General features: G+C 42.5%; 2 protein-coding genes across 2 annotated transcripts in view; both read left to right on the forward strand.

Annotated features, from left to right (window-relative positions):
• The window catches only part of LOC136434465 (uncharacterized), a 125638-nt gene that overhangs the window by 1158 nt on the left and 103649 nt on the right, over window positions 1–20831 (forward strand). Inside the window, exon 3 of the mRNA XM_066427275.1 lies at window positions 500–762. Within this exon, the coding sequence (XP_066283372.1) occupies window positions 500–762 (263 nt within the window). The remainder of the gene's footprint in view (window positions 1–499; window positions 763–20831) is intronic.
• On the forward strand, window positions 1418–2791 carry LOC136434378 (uncharacterized). The gene is made up of 2 exons (XM_066427166.1): window positions 1418–1601; window positions 2133–2791. Exons 1-2 carry the CDS (start codon window positions 1418–1420, stop codon window positions 2660–2662), a joined length of 714 nt encoding a protein of 237 aa, XP_066283263.1. The 3' UTR covers window positions 2663–2791.

Below are 20831 nucleotides of genomic sequence, written 5' to 3' on the forward strand. Positions count from 1 at the left end.
TGTGAATCAAGCTTCATTACACCGTAGAAGCCACTAAATTGCACCTCGGATAAACAAACATTCCATTTAACTGCACCGAATCCCATAATCCCAAACCGGTTCCCATTCACTGCATTGTTAAGCACCGCGAAAAGCCGTTCCATTGTGTGACTGTAGCGCTATTATTGTTTCAAACACGAACTCAAACCCACCGCAAAGACTCCATTTCTCTCTCCCTGCCGCGAAATCAAGTCCCCGCGAACATTTCTGCATTTGCAGTACCTCTACGGGCTGCAGTGATCAGAAAGGCCGGTGGGAAAGATTGGCTGCCAAAAAGATACCAATGCTTAATAGAACAGGGGCCGGTAAAACGACAAAACGCCCCTAATGATTGTTACCGGGATAATACTAACCACGAATGTATGGAGGATGAGTAGATGTAAGCGTTACTTTGCTAACAGTTTACTCGCTCTGTTGGCGAAACCTTCTACCCCAACCCATCGTGTTCTGACCTTTCCAGGGTGCTAGACCTGCATCTGCCGGCAGGTGGCGTGGTGTCCAACGCCTTGGACATGGCCCGGTACATGAAGTTCCACCTCAGCGGGGGGAGGGACACGGCCGGCCGCGCGGTGGTGCCTGAGGACACGCTACGTCAGACCCACACGGCGGACTTCCTCATGTCCGACGGCATTGTCGTCATGGACAAGTTGGAGCCAGATTGGCCAGTAGAGGTTGCCATGACACAGGGATACGGCATGGGGTGGTGGATCGGCGCATACAGAGGTATGAACTACCATTGATAAGGTTGATATTGCAACAGTCGTAACAAAATATTATGTACAATAGTTCTCTAACCGTAAGTCTTCTTAAGATTTTCGCATGAGCACCTTGGAGAACGTCATGGGACGTCCCTAACTGACGCTAGAGACTCAATTTCATCTGAGTGACGCCAGAAAACGGGGCCAGGGGATTCGAACCCAGGGCATCTTGTTCTGGGCCAATATGCCATCGCGGCGCCACACGCGCGAGCTTCATCGTCTGGTTCCGGTAGTTCAGACCGTGACAACATAATCTACCGATTTCCTGCGTTTTGAAAAGCACATTTTTAGGTCGTTCTCGTTAGCACCGCCACCGATAATGACAATGGCGGCGGTAAAAGGGACCACTGACAACCACTCTCAATCGCATGATTTGTCTCTCAAAATGCGGGAGATTGCGTTTCTGAAGGCTTGAAGATCCAAAATTTCCCGGGGGAGTATCCCCCCGGCCCCCCCTAGATTGCGACCGCCTTTCGGTCGGGTCGCGCCTTCGGCGCTTCCCCGCCACCCCCCAATATTACTCTTTTGTGGACGCACTCATGAACCTAGGCTGGCGGGAACGCTGGTTCAGACCTTTCGGATTTGTAACGAACCCTGATAACAAATTTACTTTCCGACTCATGCATGCATTAGGCTACAGACGAGTCCAACACAGCGGGTCCGTTGAAGGGTTCTCGTCTCTGTTATCCCTCTTCCCGGGAGTCTCGGGAGGCGTCTTCACTTCCGCTAACGGCCCAAGTTCACCGGAAGTGAACCGAGACGTCCACCAAGTCATCCACAGCCAAGTCGGAGACATCCTCATAGGTATTTAAAGACAAAACAATCTCTATAACTGGATGAAATACGGAGATTTCTTCCGGGCGTTTCGTGTTACATCCATCACTCTTTTTCAGCGTCACTAGAATGAACTGGCAGAAAGAGTCACCACTGTACATGACTTGTAACTGGCAACCGGTTGAGCATGTCAAATTCACTAACTCGTTATCGCCGTATGTAAAGTCAGCGATATGTAAGATGTATCCTGATGGTGATATACATTTTGTACAATACAATGCTATAACATTCACGCATCTCTTTATCATGATTCGCTCTTCAATATTGCAATTAAGTCCAGAACACCACTGACATTGATAAGATGACTGTAACTCAGGCAAATGGATAGATTTTGTCACTATTTCTCATTTCGCGAGGATGTCTAACCTTCATCGACGAGCAGTATTGACATTGCTTTTGTAGAATTAGACATAGTTAGAATTAGAATTAGATCCTATGTTAGAAAAAGTGCATAGTCATTTTACAGTTCTTATTGTCATGGAATTGTCCAATTACCAACAGGAAAGCACCACTGGCTAAACGCCACCACAGCCTGCACGTACCCCGAGCCTTGGTGGACGAGACCAGAGCCCAACAGCACCGTCCTCCCCGAGATCTCGGACAACTTCCCGCGAGACAAACGTGCCTACGAGGGTGTCTACGGCAACTATGCTGGGGGTAACGTGACCATCAGCCTCAACGCGACTGACGACAAGTTGTACTTCAGTCTTGGTCTGCTCGGACGGGGTCTAGTTTCACTTACCGAATCTGCTAACTGCATTCTCCTCCGCTGCCAAGGACCCTTAGCGTATTTTCCATACATCGTTACCGATGTAGAAGAGAAGGATGGTAAGATATTCTCCCTCTCATTGCAAAGCAGTCCTCCCGAACCACCTATCGTGTTCGAGCGAGGCCTGAAGCTGACAGACCCGGACCCTACAGAGCCGAAGTGGGACGACTGTACAGGTGTCTCTGGCTCTCCGAGAGGGGCGACTTGGAATAACGTAATTATGATCTTGCTCTTTTTTGCTTCTATCAGCTATTTGATTTGATGAAATATAAAGCAAAGAAGTGACACACAGATTGAGAGACTTATCGATTTCAGCCTAAGACCTCATACCTTCGCCTGTAAAGCACTCTGAACTGTTAGATTTTAGGACAAAATATATTATTATCATATAGCTAGATGTCGTACGGGTAATTATTTCCCCATATAGACCTTATTTTACGGGTCATTAATATCCATATAAAAACCCGTTGTTCGAACGTTACCACGTTTCACACAGACGACAGCTCTATGCATACCTGCCTGTGGCACTGGCTGCAAATACACCTGATATTATAAACTTCTTATTCAGAACTTTGGATGAAAACGAACATGACTCTCTACTGCTTACGCCATGATGTCAGTAACAAATCTATCCGAAGTCAGAGGACACCCAAATTGCAACTGACGTCACCCCACGTTACTGGTCCGCCTTTTCACCGGAATACACCGGAATACCGGAATACCCATAAAGGAGGGTGAAATCTACAGGAATACACTTTACTTTGATGAGCAAAGGTTGCTGTATTTTGGCATGAAATTATGTATTGATGGCCCAGGGAACAAGAAATAACTATAGTACCGATGTCGATCGGCTATTGCGAACCGAACTGGCGCCATGTTCATTTTCATACTTTTCGGATTACAACGTTGGCTGATTGAATAAAGCACATAAAAAGTATTAACACCAACAACAGAAGACAGCTATAGATTGGAGGACAATTATTATGTAAAATTTGATGTTCTAAGATTTCTGCATGCAATTTGGTAATTAAAATGTCATAACAAAAAAACTAGATTAACCAACTGTTGTAAAAGAATTTAAATTGTTATAGAGTAAACAGATATGTTGTTATATTTTTTATTTTAGAGTGTCTAAGATAATCATCAGGCTACATTTTTGCAGTGAAATACAGTGATGAAAATGTACTCCGACATTTCGGATAGCTTAGATTACATCAGCCCTTGCAAAATTAATCTGTTATCTGCAAGAAGCCTAACTTCAATAATCCATGCGTGCAAATAAATCATTTTCGTATCAGTTGGTGTCATGCTAGGCTACACCATTAATTTGCTCTTTGTCCGGTTATCTTACAGATTTTCTGGTAATTTTACCCAAGATTATTAGGACAAATATCTACACATATGGTAAAGAGATGTGCAGAAGGCCTATGAAAAAATGTGTTTCTAGTTACCAAACCGACCCTAGAAAATATTTGCCAACGCTAGCGTTTTTTCGGTCGACTGCAGGCAAAGGCTATCAAACTTTCCATCTGACATCTTAGTGATGAACCAAAACAGCATTCCAAATAATCTTGCAAATTTCCATTGCTCTGTTAACAGATGAAGGCTGATTTGATATGCAAATGTGTAGGAAACATTTTACATATACAATGTGATGTAAGTTAGACTTACCAGACTGAACCAGAGTGTCCTGAAGCTTTTCCTTTTTGCATATTTGTTAAACTGTATTTGTCGGATTATTTAGGCCGAAATCTTAAAAGAAAAAGAATTAAAGAGAGAATAACTACCTACCGACCCTAATTGTTTAGGACCGTAACTGGAAACACAAGGTTTTTTTAGGCCTAAGCCGAAATCCTTTAGTGACTATCTTCACCATCATCACCTTTATGAAAAATCCAATGTTGGACATAGAGATATAAAAAAAATGACACATTCCATGCAATAGTTATTAGGACAAGGTCTAGGCAAGGGCAGCAGATTTCAAGTTAACTGATACATATATTTCTCTAAGGATTCAACATTGATAATATTTTGGTATCCACAAATTTTTCATGCTCTTTTTAATGGAGACTCCCACAAAATGTTTTGTGTCCTACAGCCGTGGTCTAATGAATTGATTGAAAAAACAGGCGGTAGAGAATCTGACCGCCCAGCGCAGCGGCTGTCATCCAAATCATCATGGGCTGAAACTTGGACCCATGGCTCCCTACATCGAGCTCTGTAACGAAACAAAAAAACAGATCCCTGAACATTGAAGCATTGCATTGGAAGGCCGCTCATAGGTAGTGCTTCCACGGGATAGAACCGTGAAAGGAAGCCACTTGGACACAAGTCGGGAACTGATCACCCTCGGCTGGGTCACCCGAGTGATCACTGATGATGTGTCCTTGTAGCACTATGAGTGTATTCTAGAGCATGCATCCATAATTTGACGGATAAAGAAATGTCACGCTGCGAACCAAATGGTATATTCTTTAAGAGATCGCGTGAAAGAAATAAAGTAATCACTTGTTTTACAAGTGTCAATCAGCATACACATTTTCCCCACAGAGCTCATCAAATGCATGAAACTAATTAGGGACAATATCTGGTATAAGATAATATCCCCTCAAGGCCATCTTACTGCCAATAATGTGTTTACGGGGAAAACCAAAGCATTATTCAGAATGGGACAATCAAAATAGATATTGTTTTAGTGGTACGAATGGTAGGAACAAACGTCTCTGCAAACTCGACTGTTAACGTTTCTATTAGTAATATATTGTGCTTGAATGGTGTGATTTTCAATGGGAAGTATTTTACTTAAAGTCTTTATTGAGTTACGTGTTTAAACTTCTTTTCTGAGGAATATTTGTAAATCATTAGGCTCCAGGGATTATTGTATTGAGAACAATAATGAGATATAGTACCTGTTTGTTCTTCAAACGTTACTTGACCACTTGTCGGTTCTACGGTCGGCCCGATGTTCGGAGTGGTGCTGACTTGAGTGGACGCGACCTCCGAGGTGCCGCACCCCTGCTCGTCCTCCCCTGCCGCACAGTCCGGGTATCCGTCACAGACCAGATGACCGTGCACGCAGAACAGGACAGTAGTAGTGCCGAGTGGGCCGCAATAGAAAGTCGGGCAATCCTCTGCCGTAGGTGCGACACCTCCACAGCCCTGCTCGTCCTCTTCCTCCAAACAGTCCGCGTCATCGTCGCAGCTGAACGCGTCAGGAACGCACGACGCGTTGCCGTAGACGGACGCGCAGTTGTAGCTGCAGGAGCCCCACGTGCTTCCCAGAGCATCTTCAACTGTAGCAACAGATTTGTGTTCATTTGAATTAATACGTGGCCGTGCAAGACAAGTTGCTAGCTGCTGCAATTTTTTATAATTTATTGTGGTCAACATCATTCTACTGAAAAATTGCCTTGTTTTTTGGACCAAGAAATAATGCCTCTATAAACTTCAACTTTTTGTGTTTTAATTTCTAAACTACTTGAGAGAAACAAACATTTTACACAATGACAGAATCAGTCTTTTGTCCGGGGGCCAGCCATGACGTTTTTTATTACTCCCACCCCCGACAACCATTAACGAGTAGATCAGGTATCTACATTACATAAAACAAACAATCTACGGATATCAGTAATTCAGGAACTGGATTTTACAGTCATTTTACACATTTAATCACCGCACCTGCACCATAAATTGAAACCGAATGTTGCTAGATTGGCTTTTAGGTTTGCCAAAGAAAATATCAACTTTCTTAACTGGTTCAAGCATATTTCAATATTTCAAGCATATTTCAATACCCCTTAAATCTTGTGCTCTTTTCAGAGCTGACGAAAATGTGTAGCCTAATGGAAGCTTTTAATTAAAACGTAAACAATTTGAATTTCGACATTTTGAAGTGACTGTTGATATAGTACATGACACACACACAAATATCAGCCCAGGCTGCTGAGTCACTACTATCATAAGTCAGGCAATTTTAGCTCTGCCATATAGTAATTTAGAAGGCCCTATGCAGGGAGCCGTGACCACACTCCCTGACCACATTCCCCGAGAAATGGGAGTATCTGTTGCTGTTATTCGTAGGGAAAACCTTCGAATTGATGTAATTGGTAGGCAGGTAACCAAAGATTTTGAGTAATTGCCTCCCTTGATTTTAGCGCAATACCCAGGGGTTTGTTTCTGAATTCAGCATAAGGCATTATCGGGACCCCCCATGCAGACCCTCACTAAACCTGTCATGTAAACAGTGTTTAAGACTTAAAAGGTTGTGACTCACTGTCCCCGGGTCTTTCGTCCTCGCCATGAGAACAGTCCTGATGCCCGTCCCCCAGCTGACTTGTCGGTAGACACGTGACGTTGTTGCGGCAGGTGAAAAAGCAGTGTTTGGGCACTCCTGTCATGGTAAGTACACAGCACAGTTAAACCATGTCAACAACTTAGGGTAAAGCCCCATGGAGTATATGCTGGAGAGGCTTACCAATAGATTATTTACCTTCTACATTCTTTGTGTTAGACCATCCAATATAATCATTCTACTGCATTATGGCATCATTTTGGGCAATGGATTAATCAATATCCTTGAATAAACACTACCTTCTCGTGCTTCAATCTCTGAATTCAACTTTAAAGGAAGATCAGATTGACAAAATCTTTATTTGTCAGGCCGGGCCGTCATGCCACATGTGACTTTTACTATTACCCCCAGCTGCACCTACCATGCACACAGCCTTGTTCGTCCCGCCCATCCAGACAGTCGTCTAGTCCATCACAGATCCACCCTCTCGGGATGCAGGGGTCACCCCAGTCAGTCAAACATTCCATCGCGCACTCTGAAGGAAACACAAAGTGCAGAACGTGGGTGTCTCTCATATGTCGTTAAAAGTTCACTTTCGTGTTGATAATAATTTGGTCTAAGAGTGAAAGGCCTTCCTTAGTCATGTACCTAGCTATTCAAGCAATATCTTGATATATTTAGGTATATATATATATATATTTATATGTATATATTGCATATTTTTGGCTGTTTGTGTGTGTGTGTGTGTGTTTGTGTGTGTGTGTGTGTGTGTGTGTGTGTGTGTGTGTGTGTGTGTGTGTGTGTGTGTGTGTCTGAATTTTTGGGGCTAGTACGAATGAGCCCGGAGAAGTCTTACCGTCACAGTTTGCCTCGTCCTCTCCTGTTGAGCAGTCGTCTCTGTCGTCACAAGCCTGACTATCGTGGAACACGTCACCATCCCCACACGGGCTGAACTGGCTGTCGATTTCTACAGGGCAAATATCAAAAGTGACAATCCTGTTCTAATGGCAGGTATGTTACATACATTCAGGAGTTGCACAGTGGTCTAAGTCAGAATTCTATCCATAAACACTGCAAGTTACACAGACAGAGGCTAGAATCAATTTCATTCTGACTTCTGACAATTGAAAACAGATGCACTTTCATGCCAGCAGGTTGCAATTCTACTTATGTACTCTTCAAAACCAAAGACTCTTCAGTACTGTTAAGTGTTGTCAGGCACACGAGTCATGATCATCCAACCCGGGTACTGTTATCGCCAACAAGCCTGTCTGTTCAGTACTGCAGTGTTCTATACAGTTGTATATTACATTGCATCATTACTATTAGGCACCTGGTATGCAAACCGGGTTCTGCCGTATGTAAGCCCTGACTTCTATTTACATTTTACATTTTTACATGTAAGGCGAACAAACGAACCCAAACATCCGAGATCCTCCAACTCGATGGCCAATTCCAGCCCACACTCAGCCTCCAACACATATTCACAGACAGGTCTGCAACACAGACAGTTTGTGAGTCTTAATTGTTCGTATTCAGATCAATTGTTTAAGTGTTCTTTGCTCATTTGCAGTTTGAGTTCAATAATTATTTGCATTCACGTCTTATCAATCAACTGATGATATTGTACTTTCTAATGATATTTCTTAATTATCTTTATGCCAATTCCAGCTATTCAATCTAAGAGCAATACCTACATTGAATTGTCATTATATCAGCCTGTCAGTATACTTGGGATCTGCTAGTCTAAGTGCAGTTACTTTGCAGCCTGATAGCTGAGCAGTGACGTTACAAACATGGCAACCTCAAACATCGTAATGGACAACGTACACAATATTCTTATTATTTCATCACGAAAATCAGGAAAAAAGGCTGCTTTTTCAATTTTTGAAAGGAAAGTTGTGAAGTGATTGTATTTACTTGTCTCCGCCGTTATAGCGCTGTGGCACACATCCGTCAAAAGCCTGACATAAACCTCCCCTTGGGCGACATGCCTCGTTACACAAGACCTCGTCAGACGCGCATCCAGAACCTTGTAAAGAATACCAAATTGACGCCGAAGATATAACCACATTCATATGACAAGAAGATTATGTTTTAGGTTCTGTTGGTTTGTAGGTGAGAGTGTGGAAAGCAAAACACACATTGATTAGTTAGACAAATTAGACTTCTGACCATGTTTGATGAGAATCTCGACCCTCAGTGCGATCTGATTGTGGAAGGTGAGCGGGTAGAAGCGAGTGTAGAGTGCAAAAGTTGGGTTGTCCAACATGTTGCGAGCGTAGCGGTAGCTGTCGCTGTTTCCTTGGAACACCTGAAACGATAAATGCTGTACTGTATACTCGGTGAAGAAGATGCCTTGTTGTCAGAATGCAATAGGTAATCTTAGAAAAAGCTACATGTATCGGACATACTGAATTACTTTGTCGACAGGACAACACTGGACCCGAGCAGACGTTTCTGAAAGAAAGTGTTTCCAACACCATTTTGTGATAATAACGATAACTTTATTGCACAACAATCGATCCAAGTACGACATCTATTGGTACATAGCTATAGTAACTGTCCCATAAAGCCTAAACTAAGTATTACAAGAGCGTGTAATATGAGATGAGAATGGGCTTTCCCAACATTGGAGAAATTCCTTACGTCTAGACATTCTTTAATAAATTTTCCTTTGTATACCATGCATGGATTTTCACATGTCATTATGTACTTTAATTTTCTATTCAAGTCCATTGAGATAAATACTGGTTTATATGATGATAGCCTTGAATATAGTGATTACGTATATCAAAATATCCTACTATATGAAATGAAAGCCACCCCGTCATGTCTGTTTTCACAATGTGAAGTTGAACTGACCATTTCTTCACCGTCCCCGGTGCCGTTTGTGTATATTGTCCATTCTCCATCCGCAGAGAACGCCAGCTTGTAGGACGTGACCCAGAAGTCCATGTTGTAAGCCCCCTGGGTGATGACACCGGCAACTTCGTACACCTGGTCATGCGTAATCTGGAATGCGATTAGGAGAAAGCTCACTTTACTTTTTCTACTTCATTGATGAAAATTGCAATTATTGTAAGTGTGTTATTGAAAAGAGTGAAAAGTCCATTTTTGCTTCTTGGCATTTGTAAAATGAGATACAAAAATACTCTTCTTAAATTCTAAGACCAAAGGCAATGCGAAGCAAGGACAGCTATGTTGGAGGGCCGGCAAATTCCTACAAGTACAAGAGCTGAGATCTCGTCTATCAGTGAGTACCGCTACTTCACCTAAATCCGGGAGTTTCCAATAAGAGTTATTTGAAACCACTTTCGCAAAACAATAAACTGTCCTTGTTAATTGCTATATGTCAATATTATAGATTACCTTTGTCACCGATGCTTTATACATTATAATGACAATGAACTTTATTGCATATTCATGCCCAGCATGGGCTAAATGCATTAGGTAACATAAAGTAAAAGAAATGGAACATTTTGATATATTCCATCTAAATCTACAGAATCTATTCTCTCTTCTTAAAACATTTGTACACAAATTCACATAGTTATCCAATTATATCGTAGTTTTAAGATGACATGATACATGTGAATAGCTCGTTATTTTTAAGGTGTGCATATATCTTGTCTAGTTGTATGGGACAAGGGATCTGCGCATGTCTGCGTATAATGAAAATTCTAAGATAAAATGTATTTCATCTTCTATACAATCATTGTCACATAAAGTACACATTCTGCTATTTGGTGGAGTCTGGTTGTACCTACCAACTTCAATTTGCAATGGATGATCGCTGATCCTTTGTCTAGTCATGGCTCGGCGATAGTTAAAATTTTGTCTAGATATTTTTTTTCTTTTTCATACGTAATCTTTAATTTTTTGTAAGTTCTAAATTTGTATTTATATTATATTTCTTCTCTAGTATAAGTGATAAGTGTACCTGTAGCCACCGGTCGGTGTCATGACCCAGATCCGGGAACCAGCACGCCCCACGCTGCTGCCCCCTCCCGCTGTTCAGACGTGCCAGCCACGGGTAGAACTGGGCCCTTCGCGACGAAGCGGTCATGTGGAGGTCGGGAATCTCCGGAACCGCTGCAGGGTCGTCGGGATCCAGTCCGACTCCCAGTGGGAAGTACTCGTCTTGCGTCATCCAGGTGCTCTCGTCTGAAGCGATCAGCAGGATGTTATTAGGGGACGGGGTAGGTGATTAGATACCTATAAAACTTACTGATCGGTTGATTCTCATAAATATTTTAGAGCCCTGGCCCAAGACCCCAAGACAGCAGTGGTTTCATATGTTTGGAGCCCCCAAAAAGCTAACCTTTTAAAATACAGGCATTCAATTGCACCAGGGAACTTATTTAATGGGGATTAGCACTCTTTGTTTTCAAAGCTCAGATATAAGATGCTACAACCTTGAAATTTGTTAGCAACAAAACATTATAATAATACATGTACATTGGTTTTTGACATCCACGAAGTGGATTCTTATGTCATGATGGTATAGTAACATATTGTAAATTTAGTTATATGGAAACTTTTTTGCAAATTTCTGGTTTACAGCTTGGTTTGCGCTGTTACGGCCTTCCTACAAAATCGTAAAAGAAACCCCGGTCCCAGACCTAGTGGAACAGCAGCACTGACTAACCGTTTGTGACGTACACCTCCATCACCATGGCAACCCAGCCCTCGTAGCCTGCCGGGTGCAGACGAATGTAGCGTGACGTCACGGGAGCTGGGAGAGGACGACTCACTTTGTTGTACCTGTCTTGATTTCCTTGGAAAACCTGTGCAACGAAAATGAAAAGCCGTCGTTTATTTTGTTTAGTTTCCTTATTTTTCATATAGTTAAAACCTAATCTAAAATTGGCACCAGACACTAGTGGGACAGGGCATCAAGCATTCGGCCATTCAAACAACTTACCTGTCCTCAGCAACTACTTTTGCTCTGAGTTCCTTGAGTGGTTACTGAGGACAGGTTTGACTGTACCTGTACCTGTACGCTGTTGCTTCTGTCTTCGTACGGTGCCCACGAAGCACCGTCCATACTGAAGGCCAGAGTGAATGACGTCACCCAACTGCCCAGGTCCCAGTTCGAGCCGCCTCCACTAATGACCACGCCGGTGACGTCAGTCGTCTTACCAAAGGACACCTGCAGTCAAACATACATAGTAAAGAGATGCTCCATTAACGTGTCATTGAGCTTGCAAGCGCAACAACGTAATAGAACATAAAACAGTCTCCAGTTTAATTTGGTAATTCCAATTTAATATCTAGGAATAGCTTCCACATTTCAGCATTCTTAAACCCGAATGGCTTGATATCACATCTGGTAGGTAAAAATGAAGTTGAAAATATGTAACAGCCACTGATGACCCCCAGGGAATTAGCCCAAGTTTTCAGAATTCTGAAAATTTCCGCAGAAATCTGCAAAATTCTGAGAAATGGAGCTAGAATTTTGGGAATTGGGGGCAGATTTCTGCAGAATATTACTTTTCAACATTTATACCGTCCAACTTGGTGTTTTCTCGCTTCTTTCAGCACATCATCTCTCTCTTCCTGCCTATATCAAATTCTGGATTCTGGCTCCAGCTCCAAGAATCCTAGCTCCAGTTCCTGGAATTCTGCAAAATTCTGCAGAATTCTGGCTCCATTTCCCAGACTTCCTCAGAATTCTGCAGCAATCTGCAGAATTGTGCTAATCCCCAGGAGGTCATCAATGGCTGCTACACATTCCAACTTCATTCTTACCTACTTGATGTGATATTAAGCCATTTGCGTTTGATATTGCTGGAATGCGGGAGGTAGTCCCAAATTAAACTGAAATTCCCTAATTTAACTGGAGGCTGTTATAAGTACATATTCTTCATAACTTTAATCTAGATTCAATATAAAAATAATGAACAGCAATACCTGAAGCCATTGGTCCACCACAGAACTCGGTACCCAGCAGTATCCCGGTGTAGTCGGAATCGTGTGCCGAGCCTGGGATGGGGCGAACTCCGACTTGTACTCGGAACTGGCAGTGACGTAAACATCGGGGATGTACCGACTCGCCAAACCAAGCGGGAATCCAGGAGGTGGGACATCTGTGAGGGAAATTTCTGTAAGACTTAGCTTGTAGGGTGCACTGCTTAAAAAACTAAGAGCTGCTCTCTCAGTACAATCAAGGAGGTGTTAAATTTGATTTTAAATGTCACTGTCTTACATTAATGTACACTTAGATGGTGCGTGCATGGTGAAATCTGATCTGACTATTTGTACCTCCACAGTCGTCCTCATCCTCCCCTCCACTGCAGTCCGTCAGGTTGTCACACAGCTGAGACTCCAACAGGCAGGAACCGTTCGCGCAGTGGAACTGCTTAGCCCCACAACCTGTGTGGATGGAGCTTTATCAAAATGTTTGTCTTGCATACAAGCTTAATCCATCTCTGACAGTATCTTATCTACAACATCTATCTTTCCCATAAGAGTTTCGTATGACAAAGACACACACTTTAACTGACTCCCACCTCCGACTGTACAGTTGATCTCGTCCTCCCCGTTCGAACAGTCCTCCAGCCCGTCACAGGCGCGGTATTTCGGCAGACACCTCCCGTCACACTCCAACTGGAGACCGCTGCAGGGAGCTAAGTAACGGATAGTATTGTTGTGTAAGTATCAATGATTCAATAGAATGTCAACTAACAACGACAACAGCAACATTGGTAGAAGTGGACTATATATATATATGTATATATATATATATATATATATATATATATATATATGAACCTACTGTGGCAGTTCTCTTCGTCTGCCCCAGAAGAGCAGTCCTTGTCTCCGTCACATACCGAGGCGGGATCGATGCATTCGCCGCTGTCACACTGCCACAGTCCCTGCTCTGCACACGACTCTGAAGAAATGTACAGTCATGTACATTAGAATCAAATATATGTATATATGTATATAGAATGATCAGTAGATTGATACAGATAGATAGATAAATAAATATGTTTATTCTTACACTAGTAGTCCTAGGGATTTATAAAAACACTCACGACACATCAGCTCGTCTGATGCGTCCTCGCAGTTCCTGACGCCGTCGCACAGTCCGGATGGTGGCACACACCTGCCGCTGGTTTCACACCGGAACTCGACAATGATGCACACTGTACAGCCAAGATACAACATATAACGTCAAAATAATTTTCACACCAAAGTTGCGTATGATATGCGTAAACGAACAACAATAGGCAGACTTGACTAACTCATTGAAACCAGCTGCACACGTATGTTCAAATACTCAAAACACGTCAAGGCCTTAAGGTTTTGGGTGTGTCTCTGTGTGTATGTCTGTCTGTTTGTTTGATTTATTGTGTTTTCGGATATTGTAGTCAACATAACTCAAGAACCTTTGGATGGATTACGATCATTTTGGGTATATGGGCAGGTTTTGGGAAGACGAAGGTCATTGATTTTGGGTCCCCTGGTATATCTGGACGTGCTGTGGTCTTGGTAGTAGATAGCTCGTAATGTAAGGAAGAAGTGGTGTAAGTTTGTGTCCCCTAGCAGCTTACTCTAGTAATCATCATCATATCGGGCAGCTTGCCCGGACTAGGGTTGCTCTTTCCCTCCAGGCAACACAGTCTGCCATTAGTTGGTATAGATCTAGTACTCTAGTACTTGCGTAAATAATAAGGAAAATCTGTATATATTTGCATTTTTTTGGACGGTAGATAGCTCTCTTGCTCGGGAAGGATGAATCATGGAACATTCGCATTAATTTTGCTAATTGGGACTTTGATTTGCATAATTGATATGTTTCAATGGTCAATCTGTCAAAAGTTACATATGATACATGACCCTATCGAAAAGACTGAAATCATATAATTTCCTAATTGGTTTTGCAAATGAAGTCCGGATTTGCATAATTTGCATTTCTTTGTTCATACCTCTGTTTAAGCAACTTGCACACATGATATCAAGGAAATTCATCCTTCCTTTGTTCAGTTATTCTCCTTGAAAATTTTAAACAAAAACGCCCTGTTTTTATGTATTGAGTATGGGTTGAAATGGGATGATTGCCAGTGATTGGAGCCAATTGTTGACCAAAAGCAAGTAGGAAATGACATTTCTAAGGCCATAAGTTGACGACAAAATATTTCATAATTTTTAAGATCAACCAAAGGTTTCTTGACATCGCCTCAGTTGAATTGTGTCCAATATATGTTGGCTGTTTAATATGTTACACCTGGCTGTAATTTATTTGCAGGGTATTTGGGGGAGGGGGCAAAATATTGTTGCCGTATAATGCAAATACTGACTGGTCCAATACTGCTGTTGTTTCCCTCCTTAAACATTACGAGGATGTGCGCTTACCGCAGCCGATCTCATCGGACTCGTCGTAACAGTCACGGACGCCATCGCAGAGCTTCGTTTCAGGGATGCAGGAACCGAATCCGCAGAAATGATGGGACGGGGGACAATCATCGGCGGTGCAAATTTCATCTGACCCGTCACGACAATCATTGTCACCGTCACACCGCAGAAATTGAGAGACACATACTCCATCACTTTCACACTTGAATTCGTGTTCTTGAGAGTAACACTCTTTGGTTTTGCAATCTTCCTCATCTGAACCATATTCACAATCCTCAAAACCGTCACATTGCTCCCATGGTTGGATACATACTCCGCTACTTTCACACTTGAAAAGAATGGGGAGGTAGCACTCTTTGCTTATGCAATTTTCCTCATCTGAACCGTCCCCGCAATCATCCAAACCGTTACATTGCGTATCAGGAGGGACACATACTCCACTTCTTTCACACTTCAAATGTTCCGGGTTGTAACACTCTTGGCTTGTGCAATTTACCTCATCTGAACCGTCCCCACAATCATCCAAACCGTTACATTGCGAATTTGGAGGGACACATACTCCATTACCTTGACACTTGAAATCGTCGGGAATGTAACACTCTTTGCTGGTGCAATTTACCTCATCGGAACCGTCTTCACAATCATCAACACCGTCACAATGAACCCATGGGTAGATACATGCTCCACCACTTTCACACTTGATATGATACGGGTCGTGACACTCTTTGCTTGTGCAATTTACCTCATCTGACCTGTCTTCACAATCAGCTTCACCGTCACATTGCCACACTAGCCGGACACATATTCCGCTACTTTCACACTTGAAATTGCTGGAATAGTAACACTCTTTGCTTTTGCAATTTTCCTCATCTGAACCGTCCCCACAATCATCCAAACCGTTACATTGGTACTCTGGAGGGACACATACTCCATCACTTTCACACTTGAAATCGTCCGGGCGGTAACACTCTTGGCTTGTGCAATTTTCCTCATCCGAACCGTCGTCACAATAACCCCACCCGTCACATTGTAATATTGGATAGATACATACTCCATTACTTAGACACTTGAAATCGTCCGGGCGGTAACACTCTTGGCTTGTGCAATTTTCCTCATCCGAACCGCCTGGGCAATGAATTTGACCGTCACATACCATACCGGGATAAGTGGGGCATTGGGCATGACCGATGGACAACAGACAGGCGAATACGAGCAAGCCGGTCGCCATGATCAGCTTTTCGGGGGGAAATATAGACGTTATCCCCGGTGTGCTGGGCCAACCCTGGCACAGTGGCAGTCGGCGGTGACAAAATAATTAGACAGTGCTGGGGTGTACGGGGGCACGGCTCTGCACATACTTTGTTTTACGAACAGGTGGAGTTTAGCATCCCTACGGACAGATGCATCGTGATGGGCACAAGCACCAAAGAATGCGTGACAATATGAAGGAACGTCATCAATTAATTGTTAGCTTTCTCTTGCTGCCATAACGTCGACCAAAGAATTTAGTGGTCCCAAAATTTTAGTAACCTCCTTTGACATTAATCCACCATTTTGAAAAAAGTTGGTTTGAGAAATGCCTGGTGCAGCACCCCCAAGGTATGCACAGTTTAGATATACAGGAGTGCATTTTTCTGGGAACGTTGGGTAAGAGATCTTCTTCTTCTTAATGCTCACAGTCAATTTGATGACTATTATAGCATATATTATGATGTTTCGAGAGCGCAGCGCTTAATGACTCAGGTTGTGTTCCGAACCCCCCTAAACATCCTTATTTGTATCTATCAAGTAAACGTCATTACATTAGTCCATGATCCAATGCTCATAGTCCAGATTTCGTGCCTTGGTCAGTCAACATGGTGATCAACATGGTCAGTCGACATAAAGAGTTATCAGTGGGAGGTAGAGGCACATGACACGAAGGTGTCAAGTGTGTCTGCCTCTACCACCCCACTGGGAAGACCATTCCAGTCCCTGATTGTTTTGGGAAGGTAGGATTCTGATCTGTATTGGGTTCTGGTATCAATAAGCTGGAGCTGTTGGTTGTGGGTACGGCGCGGGCGCGGTGGTAGTGCAACCAATTTACTCTTAATGATGGGGCATCTCAACATGTCATATTTGATCTTATACAGTGCTGTTAAGCGTGCTGACCTTCTACGTTCCTCCAACGACTTCCACCCTAGTGAACTTAACATACTACTCACACTAGATGTGTTGTGGTAGCGGCCGAGTACGCACCTCGCTGCCCGTCTCTGTACGGCTTCTAGCTTGACGATGTTCTTCCTGGTGTGGGGGTCCCATACTGTGGCTGAGTATTCAAGGAGGGGCCTCACAAATGCCTTATATGCCTTCTCCTTTATGCTTGACGAGCTTATCTTGAGGTTGCGCTTTAAGATCTGTTTGGACGTATATTTTCAGGGTGGCGGAATTATGTACTACCCTAGTGGAATTATATGGTAGTAGATTGAATTGTACTAAAGTGTTTTGATGTATTTGAATGCGATTCAAAGAGTTGAAATGAATCGGTGTATACCTGACATAAAACAAGAAGAACAGCTTGTCCTGTCCTGTTCCACCTGGCCTTTCTCTATCTAAATATATTTATTGAGTTAGTTTTTGGACTCTGCAAACATTCATTGGACATAACAGTTCACCCTTTTCACTATATGACCTCTGACCTCCGAACGTACTTGCCTATTTTATCTTGTGTATATAATGATGACTCAGCGATGTTAAATTGGATTGTGAAATTGACTTAATGCTTGATAGTAGCATTGTATAAGTAGTTATGTGTAAATTGCAATTGCTTATGTATTTGTCTGTCCCTAACCGTTGACTCTCAAACATCAGCCATGCTGCCCAGAGAGTCAGTGTGGTGTAATATTACCACAGTTGTTGTGTAACATTTGAAAATAAATAAGAAGAACAGCTGTTTTTCCTTAACCCGTCAATCTTAACTTTTACTCATCCTGTCTATTTCCTAACTAAATGTAAACAGAATGTACTAAAGATAACATCTTTTATTCTGTCATATTTATCCAGGGTGGCCCTGCTCAGTGGTTACCACTGCTTTTCAGAGGAGCCCTGTCATACATAAAATAACTGATAATACAAACAGAAATATCAACATATAGAAATAACAATAAAGATCATAATGAAAACAATGAAGGTAATGATAACAATAGTAAATAAATGATAACAATCATAATAAAAATCATAATAAAAATCATTATACAAGTCAAATCATAATTAAATCCGTTCCTTGTCATTGAGGGGTCAGAGGTCATGCCAGTCATTGCCAAGTGTTACATTTGTTTTTAAAGACAGACATGGATATAGAAGTCTTGATAGATTGTGGCAGGCGGTTCCACATGATAGCACCTCTATATGAAAACTTGCGCTTGCCACATTCAAGGCGTGCTAGCGGCAGTTTCAGGGATTGATTCAGACTGTGCCTGGTTGGATAATTATGATATCTTCATAAGCATTCCTAAGTTTACATATTGAGTGGCCAAATGGCATGTAAAATAGTTTTGGAGTGACCCAAGAGCCATCAACACAGAATTCTGAAAGAGGAGCTAGAGAAACAACAACAAATATCTCATGACGTCGTAAACACCAGGTGCGTCGTCTCCACCAGACACACATAAAGCTGCAAAATAGAAATACCACAAGTAACAATCGCAGAGCCTCGGCTGGAGCGGCCAGTTAATGCTCTCAATTTATTTTTTTAATCAAAACTGGCAGTACTAAAATGCAACGGAGAAAACTGATACGGAGGCTAACATTTTCATCTGTCCTGGTGGTTGATATGAGCATTCCGCAGTGCACGCTGTGGTGACTTTTGTACGAAAACAAATGTGACGCGGTACTACTGTAACAGTACAACTTGTCGGACGGCTGTAAGACAGGGGCCAACCGTCCTCCACCAGAATGGGGCATCTCTCGCCCACCAGAACATCACTGGTGCTGCTGTGGGGTCTGTGCCACTGCGTGTCAGGTGCATCTGAGCTAGCAGGTAAGCAATTTACTATCCATTTCAGTTTATAGAATACTGAGGTCTTACGGGGAATATTGCCTTGTGCATGCAGTATTTCCATAGGAGGACTCGAGAGCTTAGCCAATTGACGAATACATAAATATGGCCATATATGGAGATCATATTTTCTTGAAACTTAACATACTTTGTGCACAAACCAGGTCACAAAGGTTCTTATTCATCATGAATATATTTTGCAGGGTTTGTATCTGCCAAAACGACTTTTAGCTAACTTCAATGATTGTTTAAGGACACTTTAGTTGTTCTCATTTTCAATCCTGGATGCCTTGGTATACTTCGCTTATTATCTGTATTGTCAGACACTAGAGGACTGGTCCCAGGCCGTCCTGTTCTTGCAACTCAAGCATAGACGCGTGCAGATATGTAGTCACACGCTACAGAGACCTTTTCTTGAACTGGGGTTTCCCAGTTACCAACTAATTTGAACCAGGAGCTCAACTGTGAGTCTGCTATCCGTTGAGCTTTGGGGACATCCCGAACTCACTCATATGGCTAGATGGTAACAAATAAAGAATCATTTGACATTATATATGAATGTTTTCAAAGTGGATCATCTTTAGTATGTAGTAGTGGTCAGTTAGAATCTGCACAACATGTCACAATCAAAATTGTTTGAGAAACAATTCATTCACTCATTCAATTGATTCACTGAAGTATTTAGGAGTTATTCTCGACGACAACTCACATGATTACAATACCTGACAGGCATCACAACTGTGCAAAAAAAATGGAACCTAATTGGAACCAGTAGCTCAACTATGAGGCTGCTACCAATTGAGCTATAGGGACATCTCGAAGTCACTCATATAGCTAGAGGGTTACAAATTAAGAAATCATTTGGCATTACATATAAATGCTTCCAAAGTGGATGCTCTTTTTGATTTGAGACGTTATATTAATAGTAGACTGTCACTGGCAGGTGGCTGGGTGGAGACCGACCCTACATGGGTGACACCGGACGAATGGGAGAGTGAGGACGGGGTCCGACATGTTGCCGGTTATGTGCTGGACTCCAACCTAAGAACCGGCTGGCAGCGGGCAGCTGAAGAGGACACATGGTGGCTCACCTTTGACCTGCAGGCCCCCGTAACGCTCTCCCGAGTCCGCTTGTGGTACTACCACAGACGGGATGTAACAATCTCAAGTTCAATGTCATCAGGACGACGGTTTGAGATTGTGAAACAATTCCCTGCTTTAGATCTTAATATCATTACTAGTAGTAGTAGTAGTAGTAAACCTTTATTTTTGAATGAAATTGATCTGAACGGGTTCATCGCTACAGGACAGCTATGGCGCCTGGAATTTACCTCTTCGGGATTTACAGGGTATACAGCTATCGAAATCATGGAGATGAAGTTTTTCCAAGGTAAGTGCTCATTTTGGTAATCTTTCCTTGGTACTAACATGCACAAGAAAGCACCTAAGTTTTACCAAATAGATAGACCAGAACCCATTCACAAGCATTTGGCAGCTATTGTAACACTGACACTGCCTGTGACACTGAAGTAAATTAGGTTTTCACCCAAACGACATGTATGGGTTGAAATATATTGTTTTTCCTGACGTTTATTCTTCTCCTCCTCCTCCTTTGAAATCAGCAAATCTATTTTTTGCCCAATGACCTGAATTTTGGCACAAAGGTAGAGTTGTCAAATACTCCCCGACGTTTGTTTTATTTCTGCCCAGGTGTGGCTTTGGAACAGTCCATTTTTGCGT

The sequence above is a fragment of the Branchiostoma lanceolatum genome, chromosome 5, assembly GCF_035083965.1.
Source record: "Branchiostoma lanceolatum isolate klBraLanc5 chromosome 5, klBraLanc5.hap2, whole genome shotgun sequence".
Taxonomy (NCBI): domain Eukaryota; kingdom Metazoa; phylum Chordata; class Leptocardii; order Amphioxiformes; family Branchiostomatidae; genus Branchiostoma; species Branchiostoma lanceolatum.

Bases quoted from the DNA above. Each gene is read 5' to 3' on its own strand.
- LOC136434378 (XM_066427166.1), top strand. From the start codon at position 1,418: ATGCATGCATTAGGCTACAGACGAGTCCAACACAGCGGGTCCGTTGAA. The intron at 1,602-2,132 runs GTATTTAAAGAC...AATTACCAACAG, and splicing joins AGTCGGAGACATCCTCATAG to GAAAGCACCACTGGCTAAAC.